We start from the raw sequence: 23,323 nt of genomic DNA on the forward strand, positions 1-23,323 counted from the left end.
ACATTCACTTAATTGGTATTAATGAAAATATGTTTCGAGTTTTTACTGATATATTTTTATTTATAAATTTTCCATCGTATTAAGAATCGTCAATTTCGTCGTCGGAATCATTACTATTGTCATAATGTTCATCATCTTGGTCATCTTGTTCATCATCTTCGTTGTCGTCTGGAAAATTATGTATAAATGTTTCAACTGAACAATTTGAATATAAAATAGCATAAAGTATAATAAAATTACCTAGTATATCTTGAATAATATCACTAACTAAACATGGTAGCTGGTCTCCCTCAAACCACTTGAACACGTATGATGTATCTTGTTATTCCCAACCATATTCTAGTGCAGTGGTTCATAAACTTATTTTGTCTACCGCCCACTTTGAGAATAAATACATTTTTAGGGCCCCCCTTTTTTCACCTATTTAAAAACCACTATAACTTCAAATTAATTATTGTGACCTATATACATATGTATATTAACGGAGAATTCTAAACGAAACTTTTACTAGAACCAGCAACTTGAAACCTGAGCGCAGTAGGTAACATACAACGGCGCTTAGGTCTCAAGTTAACTCTTACTTTATAAAACTGAAATAATCGATCCATATATAAAAACTAATGTGAAGGATGAATCTGATGTTGTTTAATAAGTTTGTTAATATCAGGTTCAATTTACTCAAGAACAGTCGCAAGTCGCTACGTTCGGTAACAAGCAAGCGATTTCTATTTTTAGTAAGCAGTGTTGTCACAGCACTAAATCCACGTTCACACAAATATGACGATGGGAATGCTATCAAGAATCGTTGAATGATTGACCACAATCCAGGGTGCAATTGCGAGATCGGTTTTTGTAGCCAAAATTCTTGGTAACCATTTTCGAACTTGATTTTTATTTCCTCGTTTGTTGTCAATTCTATAAGTTCTTCTTCCAGCTGAGGTGACATTGCTGTGTTGACATTTGAACACGGATCCAACACCCAGTCTGGTATTTCCAAGTTCAAAATGTCCTGGCATCGTTCGGTGAAGTCAATATGGAAGTTTTCCAAATGTTGGCAGTAGGCAAACAATTCGTCGTTACTGCATGATAATGATAAATTCGGAAAATTGTGAAACTCACGTCTGCCCAGATTTTTTTTGTGTAGAAGCAGTTTGGCTGCGAAAGCAGCAACGACGTTTTTTGTTTCAATTAAGTTTAGTTTATCGCCTTGCAGTTGGAAATTCATGTCGTTGAACAATTTATACAGGTCTGTCATGTAAGCTATATCATTCTTTGATGTTATGAGATTGTCTTGAAATACTGTTGTAAGAAAGAATAAAGATCCTTTTTTTATTTTCCACATCAAAGATTTAAGGAGTTCAAAAGCTCAAAACGTGCGCTACATCAGCTACCTACCCGACGTCATTTCGCAAGTGATAAAATAAATTTTTCAAGAGCTCAAAGCATGCGCTACATCTGCCCGAACCTACCTACCCTACACCTTTGCGCAAATGATTATATTATGATAGCGAATGCCCACATACAGATTTGGCAATGGCAATAGCAATACGTTTGACAGTTAGTATTCTATAAATTCCATCCTGTCGAGATGCCCCGTTATGAAACGGAGCGACCGATTGACATGATTTTAATTTTTTTCTATATTCAATAAAATAGGACAGATAAATGAACGACGCGGAAAGAAATATAGCACCGAGTTTGAGCAATCTTTTAATTCATATTAGTTGATGTTCACAACAGGGATAATGGGATGCCCAACTTATTCCAGTGGGAAAGCGCCTCAAAATAAGCGTTTTTTATAACATTTTCCATTATGGCCAGATCGAACAAAATAAAAATGTTTGGGCATTTTCAATTAAAACACCCAAGATTTAGTACGAATAAAAACTACTATATAGGGGTTATTTATTATATGGAGAAACTACTTAAATCCTTTTAAAGTATATTAGAACAATTGACTTTTGAACTTTCAATACCCAATAAAAAGATTTAAGCTTTCTAGCTCCTAATCAATAAATGGTTTTAATAAATTTCCGTTGAAAATAATACTATGATGCATCACATTACAAAACGTTTCATCCAATACCTTTAAATTTCATACATTTATTTAATTTTCATTGTTTAACATTTTTTATAAGTGGTCTTGAACGATGTAACAAATCCCTCCGTTTTCATATTTTTTTGGTAAGATTTCAATCTGGCCATCGCTCGTTTCCAATTCTAAACGTCAAAACCTCCTCAATCCAGTCAAATGTCAAAGTTTAGGTGGTTTTGACGTTTAGCAATTGTTGTTGGACATCTCTTTATCTCTGGTTCACAAGTTGTTGTTGAGAGTCGAGAGCTCATGTAGTCGTTGTCTAAGAGGCCTCCTAGCTAAATAAAATTACAAATAACCCCCCAGGCCTCTACACAACGCCCCCATTTTCTTTCTGGGTCTCTTACCGCCCCCCTTGACACCTCCAGCGCCCAAAAGGGGGCGTTATCGCCCACTTTGGGAAACACTGTTCTAGTGGGTTTAACATCGTCGGATTTTTCTGTGAAGCATTTTTCCAGATGCTGGAAATGTAATGAGCCCTCAAGAATTGTTGGTAAAGTTCAGCTTTACATGGAGGTATTGAACTAGCATTGAAGTTTCCAACTTTTTATTAAAATTTTCATTTAAGTCGGATGCTTTGTAGCTATTGACAAATAGTTGAAAACGACTATCAACGTCTTTGGTTTTCTTGACGTTATACATCAGGCAAGTAAATTTTTGAATAACATTAAACAGATAGTCCAGCATATCCGGAGTTAAATCAGCGTTTCCTAAACTTTCAAAACCTTTTTGAGATTCAACATTCTTTTTAACAAGGTGAAAGGTCTTTTTTTACCTTTATTAAAATAAAGCACGGTTAAAGTCACACCCCGTGAAAGATTGAACCCCAATCGAGCTCTTTGTCGATAATTCACCGTGCAGTTCGTAAATTTTAGTAATATTAATAAATCTTTCATGGTTTCCAGTCCCAGTAAGCATCCAAATATGAGACAACAGATTTTTTAAGTGAACCATATTGCCAGGCATTATAATTAATTTATCAGAACCTCTAATGACGATATGACTCGTCTAGAATACTGCATACATGATAAATAATTTTACTATCGGCTTCCTCGTGTAAAGGACAGGATAAATCATCAACAAAACTCGATTCAACAATTTCATGATTCACTTTGTAGGAATAACAGTCGCGAAAGTTGAGATGTATTAATTTAGTCCCAAGGAACGGATTGACTTCACTGCTAGCCCAATGAACTGTGAAAAAATCTATTAAAGCCTCCTTTAACCTTCAAGCGGGCGCGCGGTCATTTGTAACGGGAGCGGGCGCGCGTAACCGAAAAGACGTTTGAGATGAATAAAAGAAATAAAGCACTAATTATTCAGTAATTATTTATTTATTTGTACTTAGATATATTATCATTGTCCTTAAAGTCTATTTTGTCAAAAAAAGTAATTAAAATTATTAAAAATGTAATGTGTAATAATAGTAACATAAACGTAAATGTACTAAGCGTCGTCGATTCGACTACGCGCGCCCGCTTGAAGGTTAATCGGATGTTTTTCAACTCCTTCAAGAAATCAGTTGGTCTAATTTGTTCAGGTCCTGAATTTATAAACTGCATTTGAACAGCCTCAAATCGTGAAGTTCTTTCATTGTCTTTAATAGATGGAGACCAATATTGGTCGAAAACAACATCAATTCTTTGTCCGGGATATTTTGTGATCATTTGCAAAAATTTTTTAGAAATATTACCAAATGTTTTTGGCACTTCTTTCATGGAATGTAAAATGAAAAAACCATCAACAACATAAACATTAGAAAACCGTGGCGGATTGTGCTCAATATTAGCTTCTAAAGCTTTAGCAAGTGCTGATTTGTCAGTTTTATATCTTACAGCATCTAAATGGCACAAAGCTAATGGCTCAGGTGTGATGGAGTGTGACAAAATTTTTATTACATCGATTTTATGATCCATTGATATCCCTAGCATGCGACCAAATAGATCTCGCTGTATTTTTATTTCTTGAGTTTCCACCCACTTTGATAGATTTACGTTTTTCAATTTGGCTAGCAAAATTATGTAGCGGTCTTTTCTTAATTGTTTTGTCGAATCGATTGACATTCGAGGAATACTCCGACAAAAATAATTCTCGTTGTTCACAGCCAATCTTTTTCACGTTCTTCGACTTGAATTATTGCTGCTTTACCAGATGCAATATTAAACAATTAATTCGTCGGCGACTCAAGATTAAAGGGATTCATGTATTGATCAAAAGTTTTTATAAATTTATCGAGTTGTTGTGAGCTTTTCTTTATATTTTGCGCTTTCAAATCTGCAGTGATATCTTGTTCTTTGCTCAATCCAACCTGTCCCAAAACATGAGAGACGATTGATGAGCGTATATCGTGGCTTCGAGCCCAATGTTGACGTGCTGAGATTGAATCCGTGAGGTGGATGATTGCGTTGATAGTTTGTTCGAGAGTTAAATCCTATATTATAATATTATATATGTATATTATTTCCTATAGCTTCCTCAGAAAATAAATGTACTTTATGATTTTTTTCTTTGGCACAAAAAACACACTTCAATTCCGACGACATACAACAATTACAACCATAAGAATTAAAATAAACTTTATAATATTAAATATTTTATTACGCTCAACGAAATGCTTCACGACTAAAGGTCCAAAATAAACTAAAAATATGTGACATCATAACCGTTACGCCGGGTCTGCTATTTAATTGTTATACTGCGTTTAGGCAGAGATTATAGTTTCAACAATGGCCATAGGGCGACCTTGAATAAAAAAACACGTGACATGAGAGTGAATGCGATAGCAGTAGTACTTCGAATTTTTTTTTTTTCAAATTTTCAAAAACGTCTGCCACGAGGTTACAACCGAAAAAATCGTCTGCCATTTATTTTTCTGGTTATATTTACCATATTATTTGCTGTGACCAAACGACAGCTTCGTTAAAATACTTGCGAACTTTGTCTGATTTACGTACCTGTCTTACCTGGGTGACGTCATAGCTACCTTCGCTGGGCTTAGCTGTTCCCCATTTCATATAAGGTATGTATAGAAGGGTCACCGAACAAAATATCATCGTTGGTAAAATACATGCACTCTGTCATTCACTGGCTCTTAGACTATAGGGCTATTCAGAATCTGGTGCAAATGGTCCTGCATATTTGCAATTGTAAATGAGCGAGCATATTTTTGCTTTTACACTAACAAAATGTACAGCGATGCACCTGCTACACCCTTGCAAAGAAGCAACACTAAAACGCCATTGTATTATTTGCAACACTAGTTTGCAAATTATCAACTGTTGTCAAAAATAAAAGCAAACAACGAAAAGAGATGGAGCAAACAGGTTTAAGCAAAAAAAGAATTAAACGTGAAAAAACCAAACAAAAAGTGGAGTGAAAAAGAAATCCAGAGTATACTGGATTTCTTGCAGGAAGCTCCAGAAGTAGAGGTAAGTGATTTAAATGATTAATTTCAACAATTTATGTAACAATAATTTTAATTTTAGCTCAAATTTTTTATAAAAAGTTCATTGAAGGCTTGATACAAAAAGTCTGATGCCGGGACGTCGAGTGTTAAAGGTAAACGTAATGAATGCGACAAAATTTTGTCTAATGTTTATATTTCAGGCAAAGTGTTGCAGATGTGCCTACACTTTAATCAACTTAAACATATTTTTGATAAAAAAGCCACAAGTGAATTACCATTTGAAGTGCTTGATAGTGGCAGTACGTCCATAATGAATGAAAGCGCGGCCAGCCAAATACTGGAAATCACTTTTTCTGATGTCGGCGAAGAAATTGCGTCTCCAATTGACATTGCCAATATTGAAAATCTACCACCAGGTAATGTAAGTGAAGTGATTGATTCTGAAAAAGCAAAAGATTTCGGTGAAAAAATGAAAAAACATGTCCCAAAATCATCTACTGCAAATCTTGTTGCTTTTCAAGTCGAGCGTAGGCAAATGTTTAAAATTAAAATGGAATGGGAAAAAGAGAAACATGAAAAAGATCACTCTTTGAATGAAAGAAGATTGCAAGCAGAAATTGAAAGAGGTAAAGCTGAAATAATATTCAAGAACCGTGAATTGGACTTAAAAATCTTAGAATTGGAAAAGGAGAAACGATTGAAAAAACTTCAAATTGAAAAGGAGGAGCGCTTGCAAAGGTTCGAAATTTAAATGAAATTTAAGTATTGCCCTCACCAGTAATTTTTCTGTACTTTATTTATCTCGATTTATTTATCTTAATTTATTTATCTCTGTACTTTATTTATCTTTGTATTTTAAAATATGTAGTTCCAATTACTGTTGAGATGAATACTTATTTAATACGGTTTTGATGTTTTACTATCTTCTATCATTCAAAGCGTTATCTTTTTCGTGTTTGTCTAGTACTAAATAACCATTATTTTGTATACAATAGTTTGATGTATAAATCTGTTTCATGTTTGTCTTATAATAAATGTATAAATATATGTAATTATAACTATTATATATGTAATTAAAAACTGAAAAATGAATTAAAATACATTTAAGAAAACTTTAATGCATATATGGCTTGTCTTTTATGTTGTGGAGAATACAGCAAACAAGAAACCAATCGCAGCATAATTTATGGTTTTTTTTTGTTAGATAAACACATCCTTAGCTGCTTAAGGCTTCCAAATCTTTCTTTTAAAAGCCCAAAACCGTGCTCTACTCTAACACGGTATTTACTGTGCCGTAAATTAAATGCAATTCGGGCATTTCTATCGAACTGTCTTGCGTTGCTTCTGTAAGGGGTTATTAACGTTGCAGATAAAGGGTATGCCGAGTCCCCAGCAATCTATTGCTGTAAAGAAAAATTCTCATCATTTTGTTGAAAGAGTTAGCTATTTTGATATATACGGGCATTATGCCAGCTCCCAGTTTGACCAACCACAACATGTCGAATTACTCGTTTATAGTCACACACTATTTGTGCTTTTATTGAATATATGTGATTTCTGGAGAAGTATGATGTATGGTCTTCAATTGGCGCTTTTGCTAATTTAATCTTGGTTCCATCAATATATCCACTACAAAACGGTAACTCATCAAAGGTATCCGATACTATTTTCGGTCGTTCAACCTCATCGGGCCAATATATATACTTAGATTGGTGACGCAAGAACACTCTAAATTCTTTTTGTTGTTACCGATATAGTTTCGCCATCTCCCCCTCCGAAAATTGTTGCTATTTTTCTAAATGCTGCGCTTTCTCCCGACGAACCCAATCGAAACAGTGTGATGATTGCTAATTGCAATTCGACAGAAAATTGCTTACATGAGTGCGCTTTGTTGGATTCTTCATCGTTATTTATTAAATCAACCAGCATATTATATTGGTCTCTATCTACTCTCAACATTTGGCGGAATCGGTCTTCGTCCAGTGTTGTCAAAATATTATTGCGCCAAATGTCTGACTTCGGTATTATGCTATAAACTCCTCGTCGACATTCCATAATAACAGATACTCGTATATTGTCAGCCAATTCATCTAACACTGCATCCACTGCGTCATCATCACTTTCGATTTCTAGAAGAAAATTGTTATATTATATTATATTATATATTATATTTCTTACCTTCAATGTCCATAATTTCTTCAGCGGCTTCATCAATTAAAGCGTCAGTTAATTTTTCTTTAAAACTTTTTTTTGGCATAATTTCCAATTTGTGCGACAATTTTGTTTACAAACAATATTTTTCTTCACCGATCAGCTGTGAATTAATGGTATTTGCAAGGGTTGCACAGAAATCACAAAAAAGACGTTCACTGTTGATGGTAAATATATGCAATTGCATAATTTTGCAAACTCAGATGCACCAGATTCTGAATTGCCCTTATGTGTACGAATTCTAGCAAGCAAAACACCCTTTCGAAAACCCAAAAGTCTTTTAAGCCACCAGTAGATTCCAACATGCCTCTAAGACAGTTGAATGGTAATTGGGCACATAGTGATAAAGAAAAGGCAAATTGCTTTGCAAATCACCTAGAAATGGTATTTCAACCTAATTGCCAAAAGAACAACTTTAAGTTGCCAACTTTGCCCAATACCGCTAACGAGTCGCTTGTGTCTATTAGGACTTCTACTTCTGAAGTTACTAGAATAATAAAAGTGCTAAATCCGATAAAAGTATCAGGACACGATTATATTACTCTAAAAATGATAATTGAGTTACCAAATATTGCGATAACGGTGCTCTCCTTGCTCTTTAATACAATTTTTGGTTTCGGATACTATCCAGTTTCGTGGAAAAAGTCGCAGACTATACTGATAGATAAAACTGGGAAGGACTTAACACAGCCGTCTTCCTACACAAATAAGTCTCTTACCCTGTATTTCTAAAATATTTGAAAAAGTGTTACTATCAAAGATGACTCTTTTCCTCCACGAAAATAATATAATACCAACGCACCGATTTGGGTTTCGTGCTAAACTTGGCACTGTAGAACAAGTAAATAGTAAATTACCAGCGAAATCAGGAAAGCATTCGAGAACAGAAGTAATGTTATTTTCCAGATGTAGCTCAGTTGTTCGATAAAGTTTGGCATGAAGGCTTTTTATGGAAAATCAAAAGCGTTTTATCTTCCGAATTGCATAAAACTTTGGAGTCATATTAAAGAAACAAAAAAATTACAGTTAAAGTAGCAGACTTCATATCAGAAGAACGAGCAATAAGGGCTGGTGTACCTCCGGATAGCGTGCTAGGCCCAACTCTGTACATAATTATGCAGCAGACATCCCAACAGCTATTAACATTTTGACATCTGCTTTTTTGGATGACACAGCTTTAGTAAGCCGTAACATATGCCCTATCAGAGCAACAAGAGTATTGAAGCAACACTTAACTTTTGTTGAAGAATGGCAGTTGGCCAGCCATAAATATTAACAAGCAAAAATGCAAGTATGGTACATTCTCGCTTAGACCAGATACGTGTCGGACAGTTAAAATAAACAATGTCCTAGTACCCCAAGCGAATGAGGTAACTTATCTAGGGATTCACCTGGCTCGTAGGCTCACTTGGAAACACTCAAAAAGAACTTGATATTTCTATGGGAAAGAAGGAGATATCCCTTGGTAAATTCCCGCAATCAAATGCGTTTGAAAAGAAGTGATCTACCAGCCTACTAGGGAGCAACGTTCTACCAAAAAAGCTCAACTTCTTTGATTTTAAATAGAATTAAAATTTTAATATTTATTGTTAGGCTTTACCAAGCAGATCCAATAAATTATGAAATATTGAAAAAAAGATAATTTTTTTAGTCGAAACATGAAGTTTAGTAGCGGTATTACTTAAAAAATAACAAAATCGGCCGTCTTTTTTTAAACAAAATACCTGAAAATATGCATTCAGCTTCATTGAAAACTGTGAGAATATAATATGTTCGGTTATACCCGAACTTAGCCTCTCCTTACTTGTTTTATATACATTTTAGCCATTATCTCAAGGTATTTCCCTGGCTGTGATCCTTGCAAATTGCGAAAGGCGATTTGTCACTGTTATTCAATAATTAAACAAGTAAAAAACGTCGTTTAAGTTTTTTTTGCAAAGACGGGATTTTTTTTTAATAACTGAAGACTTTTGCTACGTTTATACATGTTTGAAGTTGTTAATTTTAACTTTTCAGTGAAAAATGTACCCCTTTGTTGGCACTACAGCTGTTGTGCCGATACACTTTTTTCTTACACGCTTTGCGGTTAGCATAGTTAGGTGATGGTTCATCTGAAATCAAATAATATCATATCTCTAGTTCAGATCATAACGCCATACTTAAACGAAGGATTTGGCGAAATAAACATTTTTACGCAAGTCGTGATGATTTGGTTGAAAATATCGATTTTTGTGGGTCTAAAAATTCAGTATTTTCATTCCCAAAAAAACTCTTGTTTCAAAAAATATCCTTCGTTGGAGTATGAGATTTTGTAGTTTTCAAGTCTTCTTCTTCTTAATTGGCGTAGTCACCGCTTACGCGATTAGAGCCGAGTTAACAACAGCGCGTCAGTCGTTTCTTCTTTTCGTAAGGTGGCGCCAATTGGAGATTCCAAGTGAAGACAGCTTCTTCTCAACCTGATCTTTCCAACGGAGTGGAAGTTTTCATCTTCCTCTGCTTCCCTCGACGGGTACTGCGTCGAATAATTTCAGAGGTGGAGTGTTTTCGCCCATTCGGACAACATGACCAAGCCAGAACCTCTCTGTCGAAAACTCGTAACGTCGACTCATCAGATGTTGTCATCGTCCATGCCTCTGACCCATATAGCATAATGAGTGACTTATTGAGTTTGGTTTTTGTTCGTCGAGAGAGGACTTTACTTTTCAATTGCCTACCTGGTCCGAAGTAGCACCTGTTGGAAAGAGATATTCTTCATTGGATTTCTAGGCTGACATTGTTGTAAGTTTTAATACTGGTTCCAAGATATGCGAAATTATTTACGACTTTGAAGTTATGACTGTCAACAGTGACGTGGGAGACTAGTAGCGAGTTCGACGACTGTTTTTTGGTTGACAGGAGATATTTCGTCTTGACCTTGTTCACCACTACACCCATTCGCTTCGCTGCCTTATCTATTCTAGAGAAACCAGAATTAACGGCGCGGTTGAGGCCAATGATATCAATATCATCGGCGTACGCTAACAGTGGACACTCTTAGAAGATGTAATCCGGGATTTTCTCCGGAGGTAGGTTGAAAAAGTCACACAAAAGGAAGTCCTTTCTGAAACCTCGTTTGGTATCGAACGACTCGGAGAGGTCCTTCCCGATCCTGACGGAGCTTTTGGTAATGCTCAACGTCAGTTTTCACAGCCGTATTAGTTTTGCGGGGATACTAAAGTCAGACGTCGCGGCATAAAGACAGCTCCTTTTCGTGCTGTCAAAAGCAGCTTTGAAATCGACGAAGAAGTGGTGCGAGTCGATTCTCTTTTCACGAGCCTTTTCCAAGATTTAGCGCATGGTGAATATCTGGTCAGTTGTTGATTTGCCAGGCCTAAAGCCACACTGATAAGGTCCAATCAGTTTGTTGACGGTGGGCTTTAATCTTTCACACAATACGCTCGATAAGACCCTTTATGCGATGTTAGGAAGGCTTATCGTACGGTATTTGGCGCAGATTGGGGGTCTCAATTTTTGTGGATTAGGCAGAGCACACTTAAATTTAAACCGTGTTACATGCTTTCGTCCACCCATATTTTACAAAAAAGCTAATGCATGCTTATAAGTTTTTCGCCGCCGTATTTAAATAACTCGGAAAGCGCTCCATTGGTCCCTACCACTTTGTTGTTCTTCAGACGGGTAATTGCTTTTCGAAATTCGGCTCCATCGTCATAATTTGGGGAATCGGGTTCGAAGAAATTGCAAGCATTACCCTGTCGGTCAGCTTATCAAGCTCTTCATACTCACGCGTTTCGGCTTCCCTCTTTTTTTGTCTGCAAATACGTCTTGGTTCCCTCTTCAACTCTCGGTATCTATCCCATCCCGCACGTGTTGCGTTTGATCGTAACGTTGCGAGATAGGCAGTCTGTTTTCTCTCTACTGTGACACGGCACTCCTCATCACACCAACTGTTCTTTTCCGAAAACCAATGGTTTCGCTTGCAGCTGTATGTAAGCACCCTTGTAGCGAGATGCTGACGAATGCGTTAAGATCTCGGAGCGTACGCACGTCTACTGGAGGCGCGTTTTTGTCTATCATAACAAGATCGATCTGGTCTCTCGCACAACGAATGTAGTAAACGCTAAGGATCTACTTGTCTCAGTCCTTGTCCCGATCATCGCACTTCTTTTTTACGATGACATCAACCAATTGGACAGCAGCACCTTCCCAATTTCAGGAACCGGACATTGCAGGTCCCTGCCCGAGCCTCTTGTTTCGTTTTCATTGGGGACGCTTTTTACGTGGAGGATACTTGGTCCCAAACCAAGCGCACAACCCTGGGGAGAGATGGTTCACTCACTTTAGCTCGCCTTCAAACGAATGTTTTTTTGGCTACCCAGAGGATACGTGGTAAAGACCGGAAGTCGAGAGCTGCTTAAGCCTTATGTAAAATAATCGTTTCTGGCTACTCCCAAGTGAATGGCAATCAGAGAACTGTCGTCACTTGTGTGAGCTTCTAAAATTTTAGAAATCGCCTACTTCCTATATAAAAATTTTAAATTCCAATAAACAAAACTCTGAGATATAAGGTGTTATTTAAAATTCGATAAATTCCTTGTCTCTGACTTCAATTGAGGGGGGTCTAGTTAAGTTCTTTCAGTGGTTTACGTGGTTGCGTCTTCTCATTTAAAGATTTTTATGCTTTGTAATTTGAATTGTGGATAAAACATAGCGGTAACTTAATTTTTTTTGTTAAAGTTCAATCCAAATTATTTATTGCAGGCTTGCGGAAAGTACATGCCGGCTTCAGGCAATGCTCAAAACAGTGAAAACAACCAGCCAATGGACGGTACATACTTGGTGGAAGCTTCCTTTTAATGCGTAATATTCTTATTTACTGCAAGTTGTAAGATATATTTACTATTTCATAAAATATTAAAAATTAGATATAGAATATCACTTACATAAATATTTTAGTCGTAATCATTGCTTTGTAACTTATTGAAATTGGGAAACTGTATCTCAAAACTATATTTTATTTGTCTTAGCACAGCTACATGATATGATATTTATCATTCAAACACAGTTGGAAATAATTGTTTGCCATTATTTTGTAAAATAAAACTGTCCGTAAACAAAATGAGGATTTGAGTATATGCAACGGATACAATAATGACAATATTCAACGAAGAAGTTCCATTAAATTCTTTTGTGTGAAATCAAGTTTCTAGTGCCGAGGCATTCAGAATATTGGAAAAGGCATTCGGTGATTATTGTTTGTCGCGAGCACTTTTTCGAGGATTGGAAACAGCGTTGACACAAGTCGACACGACATAGATTTTGAAGAATAAATTAAGAATTTTAAAGTTATGAACAAATTATTACTATTTTTTTACTCATAGTATGTCAACGGTAACACAGTCAAAAGGGAACACAAACCTTTTTGTTAACGCAATTATGTACAGATATTTGGCACATTAAGAATAATGTAGTCATGAATTGAGTTTATGGCGCATAGTATGAGTGAACAAGATATCAAATATGATTGTTGTAATAGAGCGCACTCACCTTTTTAGTTCACCTTAACACTTAATGAAATAAAGAAACAGACGGGTTTATATGTATGTGGGATATGTACCCAATATATTTTAACTTAAAAAACGGTATTTTAAAAGATTGTAAACGCAGAAAACGAGATGTTCCAGTCAATAGTGACGTGATATGATCGCGGAAAATCGTACAGATCCCTGTTGATATCGAACGTCGTGTACATAAAACCGCTTAAACGAATCAAGTACGCGATCCTATTGTTTATCACTTTTATTCCCTTTTTGTGTGAGGAATCAGGTGGAGTTGTGAATCTGAGTCGATGCTGTGTGCTAATGTGGTTTGTATGTTAAGGTCGCGGTCATTTTCCCATCCTAGAATACAAGCCTTCACCGTTGCGATCGCTTGGGTCGTCTGATGACATTACGCTTGCGAGAGCTAAGATGACGCCCGACGTCGGGTCCGGCGGTAAGTATAGCAGCGCATGATGGGGACGCAAGCATATCTGACACTGTAAACGTGTCGTACACTCCTGCGTGAGATAAGTAGGCTACAGAAAATTCAGGCAATAACCTTGTGCCATGTGACCTGCTGGCGTTGCTTAGATGTCATTCCCTTGAAGATGATACAGTGTGGCAACACATGTCGGCGGTGACATAAAGCGCACGGCATTCGTTGGGGTTCCGGCGTCAGTGGTAGCGTGTCACTAGACGGAGCCGTTGGCACTACTCAGGGAGTTGCAGTGGCGATGGTTGTTCGCGGCGCTGCTACTAGTTTAGCTTTAATCAATATTTTTCTGTTGAAAAATATTATTTTAATAAGCTTTGTAATATATATTCATGGAGTCTAGTGTAGAAATTCACGCAAGTGAGGAAAGTTCTCTGATCGCCATTTACTTGGTAGTGGCCAGAAACGATTATTTTACACATGGGTCAAGCAGCTCACGACTTCCTATCTTTGACTAAGTATCCTCTGGGTAGCCTACGAACATCCGTTTGAAGGCGAGCTAAAGTAAGAAAGCGAAACATCCCCTACATAGGTTTGTGTGCTGGGTTTGGAACCCACCACGTAAAAAAACACCCCCGGTGAAAACTAGCAACCAGCCTCGGATGACAGATCTCCCTTTTAATAACGCAGATCTCACTTTTAATAACGACCGTGTCAAAGGAAATAAGGACTACGAATTGAAGGCATGCACTTGGAATGTTCGGTCTCTTAATTGGAAAGGTGCCGCTGCCCAGCTGGTTGATGTTCCCGTTAGAATGAAGGCTGACATCACCGCCGTCTGAGAAATGCGATGGAAGGGACAAGAACTGAGGCGACTAGGTCCTTGTGGCATTTACTAGAGTGGCCATATAAAGGAGCGTAAGTTTGGTGTGGGATTCGTGGTGGGAGAGAGACTCCGTCGCCGAGTACCATCATTCACTCAGGTGAATGAACGTCTAGCCAAAATCCGCATCAAAGCGACGTTCTTCAACATATATTTCCGATTTGTGCTCACGCCCCAACGGAAGAGAAGGACGATGTGAGCAAAAATGCCTTCTATGAGCGCCTGGAGCTCACATATGAGAGCTGCTCCCGCCACGATGTCAAAATCGTGCTTGGCGACTTTAACGCCAGGGTGGGCAAAGATGGCATCTTTGGCACTACGGCCGGAAAATTCAGTCTTCACGACGAAACATCCCCAATCGGGTTGAGGCTGATCGACTTCGCCGGGGCTCGAAATATGGTTATCTGTAGTACTAGATTCCAGCACAAGAACATACATAAAGCTGCCTGGCTGTCTCCGGATCCAAAAGCCAACCAGATCGATCATGTTGAATAGACGGAAGACACGTCACCAGTGTTCTAGACGTGCGTACGCTTCGAGAACCTAAAATCGACTTGGACCACTATCTTTTTGCAGCCAAGATTCGCACCCGCCACTGCGCAGCAAAAAACGCACGTCAACAAACACAAGGAAGGTTCGACGTCGAGAAGCTGCAATCGCAACAGACAACCGAACGATTTTTTACACCGCTTGCACTCCTGCTCTCTGAAAAGTGCTCTTAACTCGGTATAAGGGATCTGTGGAGCGGCATTTCAAACTCCTTATGTACAGCTGCAACCGAAACCATTGGTTTTCGGAAAATACAAAAGAAAACTGGTACGACGAGGAGTGACGAGTCGCAGCGGAAAGCAAACAGACTATGTAAGTTAAGACGCGTAGGGTTTCGGTTGTTAAATAGTACTCAGCTCCGGTTGCCCAGAGCCAGTGTTACCAACTCTCAAAAATATTTATCCCTAAATTTGTGTCAAAAACCCCTAAAATCGCCTTAATTATTGAGTTGTCCCCCTAAAAAATATTTACAGTAGACGCTCTTTTAAAACCGGACTTTTAGAGGTTTGGTTAAGAGATTTGTAACCAGAGGGCCAGAGCTCCTTTACTTATAGCATTCCTTATCCTAATTCATGTATGCACCACATGCTGAGTGCATACACACATCTTAACACTAATCTACTGTACATACCGAAGTATGTGCACATATCTTAAACATAAGTGTTCTCAACGGCAAACACAAATGCCGAAATGCGTGAGTATGAAGAGCTTGATAAGCTGGCCGACAGGGGTCTATGAAAAAATGCGGCAGCTTACATCATTTTCGGTTTCAAGACCCGAGCAAACTCTTGTAGGACCCCCAAAGGTGATCAAGTCACTGATGCTCAGAGCCTACTTAAATTATAAAGGGAGGACTTCTCCAGCCTGCTGAATAGCATTGAACGCACAACGCCAGGAGAACGCAATCCCGATTCCCCAATCGATGACGATGGAGCAGACGTTCCATTACCCGACCGTGAAGAAGTCCGAATAGCAATTATTCGTCTGATGAACAACAAAGCGGGTGGGTCGATGGATTACCGGCCAGCTATTCAAACATGATGCGATGTCTGAATTTGGTATCCCCGCAAAACTAATACGGCTCTGTAAGCTGATAATAAGCAACACGAAAAGCTCCGTCACAATCGGGAGGGACCCCTTCGAGCCGTTCGGTACCAAACGAGGTCTCAGACAAGGCGACTCCCTATCGTGCGACTTCTTCAACCTGCTTCTGGAGAAAATAGTTAGAGGTCCATCTTCTATAAGAGTGTACAACTGCTGGCGTATGCCGATGATATTGATATCACCGACCTCAACACCCGCGCCGTTAGTTCTGCTTTCTCCAGACTGGACAAGGAAGCAAAACAAATGGGTCTGGCAGTGAACGAGGGCAAGGCGAAATATCTCCTGTCATCAAACAAACAGTCGTCGCACTCGCGACTTGGCACTCACGTCACTGTTGACAGTCATAACTTTGAAGCTGTAGATAATTTCGTCCATCTTGGAGCCAGCGTAAGTCGACGTTGCGAGATTTCGAAAGAAAAGTTCTGCGAAAGATTTATGGTCCTTTGCGCATTGGCCACGGCGATTATCGCATTCGATGGAACGATGAGCTGTACGAGATATACAACGACATTGACATAGTTCAGCGAATTAAAAGACAGCGGCTACGTTGGCTAGGTCATGTTGTCCGGATGGACGAAAACACTCCAGCTCCGAAAGTATTCGACGCAGTACCTGCCGGGGGAAGCAGCGGAAGAGGAAGACCTCCACTCCGTTGGAAGGACCAAGTGGAGAAGGACATGGCTTCGCTTGGAATATCCAATTGGCGCCACGTAGCGAAAAGAAGAAACGACTGGCGCGCGGTTGTTAACTCGGCTATAATCGCGTAAGCGGTGTCTACGCCAATTAAGAAGAAGAAGTATTATTATTATTACAATAATAAGATTTTTCTTATCGTATTTAATATTTGTGAAATTTTTAAAGGTTTTAATATAATAATGGTACTCATTTAACGTCATAAATTTGCAATATTGTAAAACAGCTGTTAATTTTTACATGCATTTTATTTTAAGATAATCTTGCAAATATGCGAGACCGGTTTCAGTGGCAATCATAGCATTTTGCGCAATTCGCAATCAGCTGGAAGCGTCTATTTGGTGTTTTAAAAGAAATGGAAGTGGTAAGTAAATTCATAACAATTAATTATTGGCTTGTATTATTATAATTCAATTGATTATTTAATAGAAAAAAAAGATTAAGGCTAAAGGCACATTTCGTTGGTCTGAAAGCCAAACGAAAGACCTTTTGATAAATATAGTGGACGCAATAAAAGAGAATCCGGAACATTTTGAGGTAATATTGATTATTTTTTGTCATTTCATCATTTTACATTTTACGATCTGTTTTTAGAAACCAACAGCCCAAAGGTTTTACAACAAAATTGGCGAAAAAGCTCCACATTTAATGAATATTAAATGGGACATAATGAGGATTAAAATGAAGTATTTGAAAACGACTTTTTTATCTGCGCTCAAGTGGAAAAGCCAGACTGGTGCAGGCTTACTTGAAAGTGCTGATCCTCGTAGTGTGGAAGAATACATAAAAAGAATATGTCCTTTTTATGAAGACCTTCAGGTGATATTTGAACGTCGCATAAGTGTTCAGCCACCAGCGATTTATCAATCCACAGAGTTGGTGTCAGCGTTGGACGATACATATATGGAATATATTACCCCAGAGATAGACCCCGACACAAGTTCTTCGAGTCTGTTACCCAGTCCGTCTGTTATTATGTATCCGTCTGCAGATGAAGTAGTTAGTCCGTCCGCTAATTTTGCATGTACATCTACACCAAGAAGGAATATGAAAAGAGTTCAAATCCATTTTCATTACTTTTCGAAACCCAAAATAAGAAGTTGGAACTAGAAGCGAAAACATTGGAATTTGAAAAAGAGAGAGAGGAAAACAGTTTTTAATTGCAGAAATTACGGTTGGAGAAAGAAATAGAAAATGTCAGATTGGAACACGAACGATTGAAAAGCTGTATTCAAATTTAATACATTTGTTGTTTTTTTTTACTTAGTGAATATGGTCCACCTTGTTTTTTTTTTTACTATATCCGTATTAAGTAATTTCTAGTCAAATAATTTATGTTACTTGTTTATGTAAAGAAATTGAATTTTATTTGAAAAAATAAATAAGAAAAGAATTTTTTAAATTAAAATATTTATTGATTAAACAATTGTTCAAAGATTTTTCGTCACCTTATCTCCCCTTCATTGGTACGAGCATTTGGTTCCCATAACGACTCGTCAATACTGTGCTCCGATTCCTCAGGTTGGTAATCGAAATAATCGTCTTGTTGGAGTATAAAGATGTGTAACAATGCACAACAGAGAATCCATTTGTTAACTTTTCTCATACCATTTTCAGTTTTTATTTGGAGCCTTAAACCTTTTAAACTACCAAATCTTTCCTTCAGCATTCCAAAACAATGTTCAATTCTATATGTTCAATTCTATATCGACTCAATTCTATATCTTCTCAATTCTATTCTATATTACCTGAGTGTTTTGTTAAAAAAATTCCTTTGGCTTAGTGTTAAATTTCTAGAATTTTCTCTAAATGGCGTTATAACAGAACTCGATAATTTATATGCACTGTCACCTTCTCCAAAAAGTTTATGTGCTTCAATTGACAATTCGCTGTTATTAAATAGACGTGCATCATGGACGCTACCTGGAAAGCCTAACATCAAGTGCCTTATTTGTAATCTATGATCGCACACGGCTTGTGCCTTAACGGAGTAAATATGTTTTCGTGAAAAGTACGCTTCTGGGTCCTGTGACGGGTTTTTCGCCAATGGAATTTCGGTACCATCAACATATCCTATGCAGTTAGGTAACTCACTCGAGTTTCTAAAACGAGCTTTTTGCGTTCTTCCGTACTGACGAATTCTGACCTGAATGATACCACCATCACTGATTCCAAATAAACCTGCAATCTTCGGAAGAGTAGCTCCTTCACCGCTAGAACCTAAGCGATACAACACAATTGCCAGTTGCGTTTAAATACATACCATTGCCCTCACAAAATAATTCAATAACCATTAAATCATTTAACACTGCTACTTCCAATAGCTTCAAAAGATTTTGTTTATTACTGATTCTCGCCATTTTAGCTTTTTTATTACCTACAAATGAAAAAATGGCAGACTTATAGTAATATTGCTACAGCTGCCAAAAAGCGCTCATTTAACTTGTGTTGCCATATTACAAATTTACTATTTTTATATAATTGCGGAAGATGGAGTCATGTGTAGAAGTTCACGCAAGTGAGGAAAGTTCTCTGATCGCCATTCACTTGGGAGTGGCCAGAAACGCTTCTTTTACATATGACTCAAGCAGCTCACGACTTCCGATCTTTGACCAAGTATCCTCTGGGTAGCCTAAGAACATCCGTTTGAAGGCGAGCTAAAGTGAGAAAGCGAAACATCCCCTACATAGGGTTGTGCGCTGGGTTTGAGACCCACCACGTAAAAACAGTACCAATGAAAACTAAACGACAGCCTTGCTGTTGTTAACTCAGCTATAATCGCGTAAGCGGTGTCTACGCCAGTAAAGAAGAAGATATAATTCCGACGTAAAATGAGTAGAACTAATGTTGTTGTCCGTCCTTTGGTAGCAACGAACATGTTCAATTTTGAACATTCTCCCGGGCGACAAACTTAACTACAGTTTGTGATCGTGTCACAATGCGCCTTTCTGTGTTGAATTAATGATAGTTTGCTCATAACTATTTCATCAAATTCGCTATAAAGGTATCCTGCCGACTTTTCGACATCGGGCGAAGGTGTTCCTTTGATGTGACGCTTCTTTTCTTCCGCTTTTGTATTATCCTCTTCACTACATTAGTCTTTTGGTGATTGTTGTATTTGTTTGGTTGGTAGACATCCCATCCGTTTCTTCTTACTTGTCATACCTCCATCGTCAGCGTCTTTAATTGTTATGTCTTCATTTGGCTATTCGTCAGGCGGGTCAAGATCCATTGTTAAGTAACATTATAACCAGCCTCCTTCCTCCGAAGTGAGGACTACCGGGGAATAAAACGCCTCTTAAAGTCTTCTCTTCCCGTAGGTGATAAAATTCCGACCCGACTGTCGTGGGAACGGAGCTACCATACCGTACACAACGGAAGAGCTACCATTGGGTCGTGCTCTTCCGTTGTGTCATCAACTTCAATATCTCTTTCTGTAAGATCTTTTATTTCATCTTTCTTGAAGGTTATATCTTCCACGCGCAGCTTGTCCAAGGTGATGTCTTCTACGCGTAGCTTACCTTCTTTCGATATGTCATCAACGCATTGCTTTCGAAACGTATATCTTCTAATAAGTCATCAACGTAATGCTGTTCGGAACGTATATCTTCTACGCGCAGCTCAACTTTTCTATTTTTTAAATTGCTTTTTTGTTTCTTTAATCTTTTCAAAATGTGAGTGGCATTCCAAGATAAATCTTCTATCAACATTAAAATATGAATTGTTGTAATAGAGTACCAATTCGTGGATATTTTTTTCCATATTGCTCCATAACTTCTTGAGACGGTCATCGTAAAATTCGATGTCAGTTTCGTGTCTAGTATTTATATTTATTTTTGCCTTTGCAATTGTAGATCGAATTTATTCCGATCTTTTTTCAATTGCCTGCTCTATGAGGTCTATCATTTTATTAGTTGCTAGTTCCTTTTTGAACTCCCGCACTCGCTTTCTACTATCTTCAGCTCTCTTTCCTATATAGTCTAGATTTATTTCCTCAAATCTAATATCTTCTACGCGCAGTTTCTTCTCAAATGTTATATCTTCTACGCGTAGATCGCCTTTCCTTTGTAACATGTTCGCAGTGTTCGACATTTCAACTATTTTTTAATGAACTGTTTTTATTCTTAAAAAAAATCGTTGTAGGTAATTGTTTTGGTCGCCTGGTTGACCTTGAATATTTTTTTAAATAACAGTATTTACACAGCGTTTAGTTTCGTACTGCTACGGCTTATGTGCTCATATAAATATGCGGGAATATGGACCCAATTTCCTTATTCATTTGCCTGTGTAAGTAACAGGGCTTTTATATTGCCTTTATATACATATACAATAGGACTTTTACATATGTATATTGCCTGTATTTTACTCATACAGGTCTTACAATTTTGTCTCAAGCTACTTATCCGGCTCCAAGGGCCAACTATTTGAAACTCAACAAAGATTTAGTATTCCTTACCACTGGTGAGAAATCTTTCATTATAATTTTTATTTTTAAATTTGTAAACTATATACAATTTTTGTCTTCTTAGTTATCTAATTAAATATATATGTATGTACAGCACACCACATGGGGTTGTTTTCAGCTTTACAATGCCATACATGTGTGTGTGTGTGTTGTCATATATATTTATGTTGCATGGTTTGGGTTGTTTTCAAGTGCACATGTGCATTTGTAATCAATTGCCTAAACCTAAGTAAATATGTTTATTATATTTCTTGAGTGCATGCGTATTACATATACATATGTATGTATGTTGCATATAAATGCATATATTTTTATATGTTTATTAATGTATGTTTTGTATTGCCTCTGCCTTATCTAATATATGTACTTATGTAGACTGTATTATTGTTATTAAAATAGTAAGATTTTTCTTATCGCATTTAGTATTTGTGAAATATATAAAAGGTTTAAATATAATGTTGTTGTCCGTCCTTTGGTAGCAACGAACATGTTCAATTTTGGAGACTTGTTCTAATTTCTTCTAATATAGTTGTGTCGATTGTCCCACTGTCGGAGACTGGTCCGAAAAGCTCCGCATATTTATTTATCATTTTCTTAACATTATGTTCATAGGGGGTTTCTTGAATACTATTTACTTGTTTAGAGATGTTTTGTTTTTGTGTAATTTTTCCTATTTATGACTGCTCCCAGTTCTTTGAGGGTATCATAACATAAACAAATCAAAATTATTTGTAATACCTATACTTCCCAAGAATGGTCCACATAGTTTATGGGTTATATTTACTTCACCTGCGGCTGAGTAAACCTTAAAAGGACATTCAAGTTTCTTTGAATTTTTTGTAAGTTTTTCGGAAACACATTTTTTTATTATTTCTCGTATCTGTAAGGATTTGCTGATCAGTGCTCCGGTGTATTTAAGATAATAGCTCCGTGGAGGCTTTGATTTAAAAGAGTGACACACGAAGTACAAAAAATTTAATTCAAATATTAATTTTTTATTGGATCTTGATCTAACTTTTTTATACAGACCTTAATCTAAACCTCATATTTCTAATATAATTCTTCCGTTGACGTTTACATCAAGTAAATATAATACAAATCTTTCGTTTTGTTTATCTCACATATAAATAGAAATTTATATCATTTGAGGATGACTTCAATGTAATTTTCGCTAACGCGAAGCAATATCTGGTAATAAATCCAAGCGAGTCTATTACTTGTAGTGTAAGTTAATTTAATACCAAATTTAATCGTAATCCAGTCACGACGTCGTCAAATAATGAATGTTAAATTCTTTCGGAACATTTTCAATATAAAGTTTTGTCAATAACTGAATGTATTTTCCCGGCCTTGATCATTGCAATTTGAAAGAGTATAAAATGTTCATTTATTATCTGCGCAGAATTTTTAAGAAATTTAAAATAAAACAGAGCTGTGAAACTACCAAAAGGAGAGTTTGCTGTCAGGCGTCACATAAATCAGCACCCTGCCTTACCAATAACTTATCGACTGTACATACATAGTAGTTATACTGTATGATGATGCAAGAGTAGAGCAGAAGATGGTGCGTCGCATGCCCTTTATATTATATAATCATATATTTCATAATGTTTTGTTCAACATTCATCAAATGTTATTGCAAAATCGACAGCTAAAACCCAGGCACACACGTCAGAAAACACAAACTTGATAGTTGCCGTTTAAATATTTCATTGCTCTGTGCAATGCTTCAGGTATATTTGTTAGCTATTATGCACTCATCTCAAATTATGATTCAACTTTTTTTTTGTTCAGGAACAACTATCATTATAAAGTATGTATGTATGTAAACCCTGGCAGTAGTTATGTGATGTTATTTGTTTTTTTTTTTGAAGTAATAAAATATTCAAATAATTCTTACATGAATATTAATCACATGCTTATGTTTTGAAATATAATTTTATTTAT

At 37.0% G+C, this 23,323-nt stretch overlaps 2 protein-coding genes across 15 annotated transcripts in view; both read left to right on the forward strand.

The window, feature by feature from the left end:
- LOC105232901 (potassium voltage-gated channel protein Shal) overlaps positions 1-23,323 on the forward strand; it is a 164,435-nt gene that overhangs the window by 120,535 nt on the left and 20,577 nt on the right. For 3 of the 14 annotated variants that reach the window (XM_049460352.1, XM_049460350.1, XM_049460353.1), the window contains exon 1: positions 20,944-23,109. Coding sequence is in view for 5 of the 14 variants with exons in the window: in XM_049460360.1 (XP_049316317.1) it covers positions 12,447-12,566 (120 nt within the window). In the remaining 9 variants the exon portion in view is untranslated. Of the gene's footprint in view, positions 1-12,446; positions 13,070-20,939; positions 23,110-23,323 lie in introns of those variants that run through there. The other 11 variants (XR_007423237.1, XR_007423236.1, XM_049460363.1 and 8 more) reach the window with 9 other exon arrangements.
- On the forward strand, positions 17,169-19,690 carry LOC125779486 (uncharacterized). The gene is made up of 3 exons (XM_049460847.1): positions 17,169-17,275; positions 17,341-17,448; positions 17,506-19,690. The coding sequence occupies exons 1-3, from the start codon at positions 17,267-17,269 to the stop codon at positions 18,019-18,021; spliced, it is 633 nt and encodes a 210-aa protein (XP_049316804.1). The 5' UTR covers positions 17,169-17,266; the 3' UTR covers positions 18,022-19,690.

Source organism: Bactrocera dorsalis, chromosome 6 (genome assembly GCF_023373825.1).
Source record: "Bactrocera dorsalis isolate Fly_Bdor chromosome 6, ASM2337382v1, whole genome shotgun sequence".
Lineage (NCBI taxonomy): Eukaryota > Metazoa > Arthropoda > Insecta > Diptera > Tephritidae > Bactrocera > Bactrocera dorsalis.